Source organism: Coffea arabica, chromosome 7e (assembly GCF_036785885.1).
Source record: "Coffea arabica cultivar ET-39 chromosome 7e, Coffea Arabica ET-39 HiFi, whole genome shotgun sequence".
NCBI lineage: Eukaryota > Viridiplantae > Streptophyta > Magnoliopsida > Gentianales > Rubiaceae > Coffea > Coffea arabica.
Genome location: NC_092323.1, coordinates 21743657 through 21753584, shown reverse-complemented (window position 1 = coordinate 21753584; position 9928 = coordinate 21743657). Strand labels below are relative to the sequence as shown.

General features: G+C 39.0%; 1 protein-coding gene across 1 annotated transcript; it reads left to right on the top strand.

The window, feature by feature from the left end:
• The first annotated feature begins 303 nt into the window (after nucleotides 1-303).
• LOC113700720 (uncharacterized mitochondrial protein AtMg00860-like) lies at nucleotides 304-771 on the top strand. The gene has a single exon (XM_027221176.2). It carries the CDS (start codon nucleotides 304-306, stop codon nucleotides 769-771), a length of 468 nt encoding a protein of 155 aa, XP_027076977.2.
• Nucleotides 772-9928: the final 9157 nt, after the last annotated feature.

Here is a 9928-nt window from a genome sequence, read left to right as displayed (position 1 = left end):
GACAAATTTCCAATGCCACTGATAGATGAACTGATTGATGAATTGCATGGCTCCAAATTCTTCACCAAAATAGACTTGAGATCTGGATACCATCAGATACGAGTTAAGGTGGAGGATCAACACAAAACTGCATTCAGAACTCACCAGGGGCTGTATGAGTTCAAGGTCATGCCATTTGGGCTGACCAATGCCCCAGCCACCTTCCAGAGCCTCATGAATCACATCTTCAGGGAACAACTCAGGAAGTATGTCCTGGTATTCTTCGATGACATCCTAATTTACAACCCTAACTGAAATAGTCACATGAAGCATGTTGCCACAGCATTGAACATCCTGAAGGAACATCAACTTTATGCTAAAAGGAGCAAATGCTCCTTTGCTCAGACAGAAGTGGAGTATTTGGGCCACATTATCTCTGACCAGGGGGTAATGGCTGACCCCAAGAAGGTAGAAGGGATGATGGGATGGCCAAGGCCAACTACAGTTAAGCAACTAAAAGGGTTTCTAGGTTTGACAGGTTACTATAGGAAGTTTGTGAAGGGCTATGGCTCCATAGCTAAGCCACTCACTGTGCTGCTTAAAAAAGATGGATTTCTATGGAATGAAGAAGCTGAGGAGGCTTTCCAGAGGCTGAAGTTAGCAATGACCAACACCCTTGTGTTGGCACTGCCTGACTTCACCAAACCATTTATAGTTGAAACTGATGCATGCTATGGAGGTGTGGGAGCTGTGCTGATGCAGGACAGAAGACCTTTGGCATATCTGAGCTAGAGCTTGGGTCAAAGAAACTTAGGACTCTCCATCTATGAAAAAGAGTTGCTGGCCTTGGTAATGGCAGTAACTAAATGGAGGCATTATTTGGAGGGACATCACTTCATAATAAAAGCTGATCATCAGAGCCTCAAGTACCTACTAGAGCAAAGGATCACTACAACACTCCAACAGAAATGGTTGACCAAGCTTCTGGGACTGAGTTATGAGATTCAATACAAAAAAGGAAGAGAAAATGTGGTGGCAGATGCACTGTCTAGGAGAGCCAACACAGAGGAAGGAGATTGCGATGCTCTGATTTGTGTCATTCCAAAGTGGATTAAGGAGGTAGTTGGAAGCTATGAAGGGGATGGGGAAACACAGGACATCATCAGGCGGCTACTGCTGACTCCTGATAGCCAACCAGATTTCACCCACCAGGATGGAATACTCAGGAATAAAGGGAAGATAGTAGTGGGTGCAGGAGGAGAAGTCAGGCAGAAAATCATTTCTGCCATACATGACTCACAGCTAGGAGGGCACTCTGGAATACAGGCAAGCTACCAAAGGGCCAAACAGTTGTTCCATTGGACAGGGATGCACAAGGATATCAAGGATGCTGTACTGCAGTGTGATGTATGTAGGAAGTGCAAGGATGAACACAATGCCTATCCACGACTACTACAACCCCTTCCTATACCTCAGTACTCATGGAGCCATGTAACAATGGACTTCATTGAAGGACTGCCAGTATCTGAAAAGAAGGACACGATTATGGTGGTGGTGGACAGATTCACCAAGACAGCACATTTCATCAGTCTCCCACCCTTTTGATACCCCCACAGTGGCTAGGCTTTTCTTGGACCATATCTGCAAAATCCATGGAGTACCTCTGAGCATGTTTTTCGACAGAGATAAGGTATTTACTAGCCATTTCTGGACAGAACTCTTTACCATGTTGGGGACTGAGTTGCAGTTGAGCACTGCTTATCATCCTCAAACTGATGGCCAATCTGAGAGGGTAAACCAGGTGCTGGAAATATATCTCAGATGCATGACACACATGGAACCAAAGCGGTGGAATGCTTGGCTCTCCCTTACTGAATGGTGGTACAACACCACCTATCACACAACCATTAAGATGAGTCCATTCGAGGCCCAATATGGAATGGCTCCCCCACAACTAGCCTTGGGGCCTTATGACCAATCCAGAGTAGCCACAGTGGAAGAACATCTAAAGGACAGACAGATAATGGATGGGATGCTCAAGAAGAACTTACAAGAAGCTCAGAATAGGATGAAGTTTTATGCTGACCAAAGCAGGAGTGAGAGGACTTTTGAGGTTAGAGATTGGGTTTACTTGAGGTTACAGCCATATAGGCAGATGTCAGTAGAGTTGAGGAGCCACACCAAGCTGTCAGCCAGGTACTTTGGTCCATACCAGGTGACTCAGATGGTAGGAAAAGTTGCTTATAAGCTGCAGCTACCAGAGGGAACCAAGGTGCACCCTATGTTCCATGTATCATTGCTGAAAAAGAAGGTAGGGGAGAGAGCAACTCCTATGCTTCAACTACCTAACATGGATGGGAAAGGACATCTGAGGGTAGAGCCAACAGCTATCCTGGATAGAGCTGTTAATCGAGCCGAGTCGAGCCGAGTATTTGGTTGCCGAGCTCGACTCGAGTTCAATTCGAGCCGAGCTTGACTCGAGCTCGTTAGGAAAACGAGCTTTAAAATGTGTTCGAACTCGGCTCGTTAAATGTACATGTGGCTCGAGCTCGAGCTCGAGCTCGACTCGTTTATCACAAACGAGTCGAGCTTCACGAGCTCGAGCTCGAGCTCGTGCAAATTAACCTTAATAAAAATCTATAATTTTTAATTTTTATAATTTTGATTTCTAAAATGACAAATATGCCCTTCATTAACGAGCTCTAACGAGCTACTCGAGTATCAAACGGCTCGTTTACTAAACGAGCATGTTTCGAGCTCGAGCTCGACTCGTTAACCAAAATTAACGAGCCGAGCTCGAGCCTTAACGAGCCGAGCTCTAACGAGCTTTCGAGCTACTTGATTGACTTAACAGCTCTAATCCTGGATCACAGAATCACCAAGAGAGGGAATGCAGCAGCTGTACAGTGGCTCATTCAATGGTGGGGAACCACACCAGCTGAAGCTACATGGGAAGATGCAGAAAAGATTGAGAACGAATTCCCTGATTTCCAATCTTGAGGACAAGATTGATTGAAGGGGGAGCAATTGTTATGAAACAGATAAATAAAGCTGAAAACGTGGAAGCAAGAAGCACGCCTTTGTCAAGAGAAGAAGGCGTGGTCTCAGCAGGAAAGCGTGGAAATTAACAAAGGAAGCAAAGAAGGCGTGAGTTCGTAATCACGCCTTTTCTGGGAAAATGCTCAAGAAACGTGAGCTCAAGTGGGCAAGTGGATCTGCAACCAATTCTGTTAGCAAGGTCACGAGGGCCAGCTGAACCAAGGACACCGAAGAATTAGTTACTAGTAGCTATAAATTGGCCAGGAACAGAGAGGAGAGGGTAGGAATTTATTAGCTAAATTTGGGATTGTTCCCTGACCATTCTTCTTTCTGTTTCTTCCTTCATTCTTGTCATTTCCTTTCCTTTACCGCCAATTCTGTATCCTCTTATTCAGTCAATACCAATATTATTTCGTTTGATTGCTTAACCGTTCTTAATAGTTTTTTCCTGCTGATAATCATAAGTTCTGCACAAGTAAACTGTATCAAATTCCATTCTCGGCCACTCTAGTGCATAGTTACTGTTCGATACCATCACAAGATAGTTCAAATAATAAAACAAATCTGATTATTATTTTAAATACAGTGGTTTTTACTTGTAGTTTTTTTAATAAGATTTGAGAGATTTTGTAGATCTAATTTCTCGGAGCTGGAATTTCATGTTTATTCTGATTAAATTTCTCTTTCAGATTAAAGGAGATCTTATAAGATTTCACGATTAGAAAACATGTACAGCTCCATTGGATTGCAGTTATTCATTTAAATGAAGATACTCCCCTTGAAGTTTCAATATTATTATCATATTTATTATTTTTCACATCTGTTGTATAGATTGATTTTCAAATCTTTAGATTTTTTTGTCATGTTTGATGTACTTTTTTGTTATTAGTGCAAATATTGCAATGTTTTTTTTTTAATTTATGAAACTGAACAATAAAAGATTATATTTAGAGGCTTTAATCTAGGACTGGGGTGGTAATTAATTCGTTCATATTTATTAAACTAGGTTGTATGGATGAGCAATACTGACATTTTCCGTAAACTCAAACACTAAAACTGATATCCTACCGCATGATCAAAATCAAGCGTCCAGAATGAATGGTTATCTCTGATAATTAATCTCAGCTTTGCCGCCACAAGTTTTTTTTTTTTTTTTTTTTTGGCAATCAGACAAGTAACAGCTTTCAAGATTGCCATTATCAACAACTGTTAGGATCCAAACGTGGAACAAATAACTATTGAGATATCAAGTGCATAATAATTTAATGAGGAACAAGCCACAAGTATGAAAGATAGACAACACACAATATTTAACGTGGTTCGCCTCCACCATTGAGCTCACGTCTATGGAGAGAAACCTGTTCTTTATTATAAGAGAAAAACCCTATACAAGAATACAATTTGAACCCAAATCTAACCCTTGTATACCGTCTCCCATTTCCCAAAAATCCTCTCTCACCACCCATTTATAAGGCTACATGTCGCTTCTTGTGTACCTATGTATGTCCTTGTGTAGTATGTCAACCCACCTATTTATAGAGAACATTATTTGGCTAAAATCCAAATAATAATGGGAAACCAATTTTAATTCCTACACTTGTAGGAAATAACTTCTAATTCTAAACTAAATAGAATACTCTTTGGTTACTACTTCAAGTAACTAAAACCAATTAGGAAACTAGTTACTTTCACACAAAATAAGAAATTTATCTAAAAGAAATTAAGCCAATTTCCTAACAAATCTCCCCCTTGGCGAAAATTTCTTTTAGCAACCATTTGCCTTCAACTACCAAATAATATGGTACCAAACTACACACCCGAATCAATACAGTCCTGGCACTAAATTGATTCAATTGGCAAATGAATATGTTTAGTTATTTCGAATCCAACGTCCAGTTGACTCGTGAGAAGGTGCCTCAATTCACCATCTCCCTTTGCAAGATTTTTTCTCACCACCACTTGCAATCCGAGATCCCTTCTATGAGCTCTAACCCTAACCATTGAGGCAACTAAGTGGTAAAGTCACCATATTTCTTCCCATCCTCAGGACTGTCTCGTCACGTGTGGTTTCTAAAACTCGACCTAAAATGAAAAACTCGTAACTATCAGAATCTTCTGGCGCATGGAATTTAAATTTCTTTGTTTCTTTGGGACAAGTGCCACACCACCCAAAAAAAATAATCGAAATCTAAAATCCATCGGGATGAAATATCAACCGTTGGAGGTGCGAGAAAGTCTCCACCGATTCACGTCCAAAATCAATATTGGATTCGATCTTTTCCTTGACCCTTGAATCACCTGTCTAAATTTACCGTCAAGTATCTCCATGCTTTTCAACTTTTCATCCTTCACCATCAATGTTTTTTGCCAAGTCATTGAAACAAGAATACCACTCATTAAATTGTTCAATGGGTAACAGCCACCAACCCACTTGATCTCAATAGTTAACTAGGATCCAACCACAAATAATCAAGCTCTTGATCTAACCATTCAATTTGTTAGGATCCAAGTACTTGAGAGCAACCCAGTCTCGCAACCAAGCTCTGATACCACTTATTAGGATCCAAACGCGGAACAAACAACTATTGAGATATCAAGTGCATAACAATTGAATGAGAAACAAGCCACAAGCATGAAAGATAGACGATACACAATATTTAACGTGGTTCGACTCCACCATTGAGCCTACGTCCACGAAAAAAAACCTGTTCTTTATTATGAGAGGAAAACCCTATACAAGAATACAATTTGAACCCAAATCTAACCCTTGTATACCATCTCTCATCTTCCAAGAACCCTCTCTCACCACCCATGTATAAGGCTACATGTTGCCTCTTGTGTGCCTATGTATGTCCCTGTATAGTATGCCAACCCACCTATTTATAGAGAACATTATTTGGTTAAAACCTAAATAATAATAGGAAATCAATTCTAATTCCTACACTTGTAGGAAATAACTTCTAATTCTAAACTAAATAGAATACTCTTTGGCTACTATTTCAAGTAATTAAAACCAATTAGAAAACTAGTTACTTTCACACAAAATAAGAAATTTACCTAAAAGAAATTAAGCCAATTTCCTAACAACAACTACTAAAGAAAATTGGGGTTTTCTTTGGATTAAGGGTTCACTTTGGTTTGCTTTGACAAATATTTTATCCTTCCCCTTTCTACCTTAAAGAAAGAATCTTTCCTCGTTCACATGTCCGTGCGCTATTTGAGGCCATAAATACTTGTCTGGGGTCTGAATTGGCTGAAGACTATTAATCAAAGATCAAGTGACACAATCCAAGTTGTTAGGTGATGTCGTTTAATTGAGGCAAAATGATTCCCACTCCAAAAAAAAAAAATCATGTATGTTGACCTATACAGCGGTAATTTTAGCAACAGGTTGAACTATGCAATCGTCCTACGTTGACCTATACAGAGGTAATTTAATCGTCCTACGTTCTTGTTTACTTGAAATTTAGACCTCTCTAATTAACAAATTAAAATCATGTATGTACTGAAATCTCATTTCTGTCGCATTATTCAAATTAGGGATTAAGTAATATCTTCTTACCTGTCGATTCAGAAAATCAAATAAAACTGGCACATAAATTTTATGAGTAATGCATAAATCGAGTCGCACAAGCCCTCGTTTACCTAAATTCAAATATTAATACAATTCAAAAAATGGACAGCTAGGGGCGCAGGCCTGGTAAATTGTTGGGCACTGTTGCAGGCCAACAAGATTTTTTTTTGGACATCACCCCTTGTCTTCATCTTAGCCTCAAAATTATTTCTTGAATCGTTTATGCAGTTTCACTATTGCAGTTGTCGTCTCCTTCAACTTCCACATTTTCACAGAATAAGAGAAGAACATTTCCCTCACCATACCCCCTCCCCAAAAAAAAAATTACAAACATCCTTATTGATGGAAAGAATGGGTTAGTTGTCAAAATTGGTTCTAACTCCATCTTGGATTTTTGTTTTGGGCATATACATTAGTTTATGCCCAGTTGAATCCACAACTATCTCATCAGTACCCTGTAGGATAAGCATAGCATATTTATTTGTTGAAGATCCATTCATGACAAGTCACCAAGTTTTCATCAAATCACTCTTTTTTTGTTTTGTGATATTTCTAATCAAGGCAGTGAGCCACGTCTGGGACTCTTCATGTTTGTTTTCCCACACATGCTGCATCTGAGTTAGAAATGAGGTCGGACTTGTGCGTATCACACTTGTCAGGGCCTGTTATGAATGAACACATCCTACTACAAGACCTTTACAGTAGATGTGATAAAGAAAGCTGGGAGACTTTGTGAATTTGGTATTATTTTGTATACCAATCCCCTATTTGGTAATGGTAAGTACGTTTTACTTTAGCTTTTTCAAGAGCTTTACTCCCTGATTATAATTTTGGATACCATCATTTGGAGTTCTCAAAACATACCCGAAAGCCCCTCCAAGAAACCGTCGTGATTATACTACTGCCCTTTGCACCTTTATAATTTTAGATACCATCATTGGGTCGGTTTAGGTGATAAATTTTTTTTTTGGATATTTTTATAAAATTTTATGGTAACTTATTGCAGAAATTGTAAAAAGAACTTTGTATATTTGAGGATTTGAAGAAAAAATTTATTTTTTTCTTTGCCTTTCCTTTTTCTTCCTTTCTTCTCCTTCCTTCCCATGCCATGCTACTCTTCCTCCCACTTCCCTCCCTACTACCAGTGCCAGGCCGTCACCACTTCACTCCTTTTTTTTTCTCTCCCTCGCTCCTTCCCTTCTCCTCCTCTCCTCTTTCCTCCTTCCTCCCCTTTTCTTCCCTCTCCTTACCTTATGATCAGAGGGGAAGGGGGAGGGAGATGAGGGCGTTGAAGAAGAGGGAGAATAGGAGAAGGGAGAGAGGGAGGAGGGGAAAGACAAAGATGATAGGAAAAGGAGGAGAAGGGAGGGAGGCAAGAGGGAGGAGAGAGAGAGGAAAAAAAAAAAAGGAGGGCACCAACAATGGTTGGTTAAGATGGGGGAGGAGAAAAAAGAAAGAAAAAATTGTGTGTTTTTAGGTATTTTGGAATATTTTAGGCTATTGTGGACAAAGTTGTAAAAAAAGAACTTATTTATTAAAAATAGGATAAAAACAAGGGACACAAACAAAGCCACTAATTTTACCCTAAGCCAAAGAAGGTAAATTGTAGATTTCGAAACTATAGAAAAATTATATGATAATGCTAAAACATAAGGGGTAAAAGGTAATTAATCTCTTTTGTTCATTTTGAATCACACCCTAATACTACCTGATCAGCATATTGTATGTTGGTTCATATCCTCTAAAAAACTCTAGCTATTTACCTTCATTTATTACTCCGGAAAAGAGATTATCAAGAGTTAATCATCTTAAAGCAGAAAAGAGAGTGTTTTGTTAGTGAAGGTGAATGTCAAGAAAAGAATGGAAAGAAAAGTTAGTTGTATATAGGTAAAGCAGAAAGAGAGCACAAATGAGGGAGGGAGAACCAATAAGACTAATAATAATTGGAGCCTTGTTGACGTATGGAGTAAAAATAATAATGAGAGCAAAAAATGTTGGTAGTACTAGCTAAATAGCATATGGTGTGATCTTTTTTTTTTTTTTTTGTCAGCAACGATAACCTATTCTACCCTAATCTAGGGGGAGGGGGAGTCTAAGGAGGTTGTGGTAGAGGCTAGTGGGTATACAGACTCAACTAGATCAAGGAAGTGCTATGACACAACCTTTAGATTTTTTTCGCTGCAGGTGAGGTTTGAACCCTCAACCTACAGCCCAAGAAGGGACACCTTCCCTGGTGGCCACTGAGCCAATATATGGTGTGATCAGGACGTGAGGTTTTTAAACTTTAAAATGAGAGTGACGAGGCAACAAAAAGCCAATAGGTTGTCTACTTGGTAATTTTATTAGAAAAAGTGGAAAAGCGGAAAAAGCCAAAAGTTTGAGCCTTCGAGACTTTGAGAAGAGGAGTTCCCTTTTAGTATTAGTATCTCAAAAGTGGCAAAGGCAGAAGGAGAAAGAAAAGAACACCCAAATCCACTATCAGCTGGACTAGTAATTCCTCATGCGAGTGCAAAGAATCCACGATATGCTTTTGACTTGGGCGGTGCTATGATTGTTTGATTTTGCTTTATGGACTTTAACAATAGAATTAGCTTTTCTATCCCTTCAATCCTCACAGTTGGGAACTTTAGATTTAGACGGCCATTGTTAGCCGGAAATATTCCAGCGAATGAGGGCTTCCAAAATCGTCAAGGTGGACTACCAACCAACAAATGCATGTTTTCTAAAATGATTCTACCAAAAACAACAACAATAAAAAAATTAAATGTTCTTAAATATTAATTGTGATCCAACAAAGATAGAATTTCGCCCTTTCTTGGGAGTAATCCACACGATTTAATACCAAGTAACTAAAATTTAAGTTGGGGCTATCTTCATTCAGCATTTACCTCTCTGATTGCCGAGACGCTAAACCTCCTTAAATTTTGGACAAAGTATACATATTTTCAACCATTGTTTCACCTCAAATACATCATATAAAACAAATGTTACAATATTTTTTTTTTTCAAAAAATTATCTCCAATTATCTACTATACAAAACACACTCAGAGAAAACTCATTACGAGGAAAAGAGCAAAGGGGAGAAATTGAAAGTCATACTAGACACCTTATTCCTAAAAGAAAAGCAGTCCAGTCCCTAAGGAATATACACTCGGGGATGCAGCTAATCTTCAATTTCCTTTGGAGTCAGTTGAGCAATGAGTCCTTTCAAGTTCTTCAAGTTCGTCTTCTCGAGTTTTTCAAGTTCCGATGTGTTGCTAAATTTTGAAGTTCTTCTGTCAACAGGATAGATTAAAAGACATTCTTTCTTAAATCTTTCAGTGCCCGAATTACAT

Bases quoted from the DNA above. Each gene is read 5' to 3' on its own strand.
- LOC113700720 (XM_027221176.2), top strand. From the start codon at position 304: ATGAAGCATGTTGCCACAGCATTGAACATCCTGAAGGAACATCAACTT.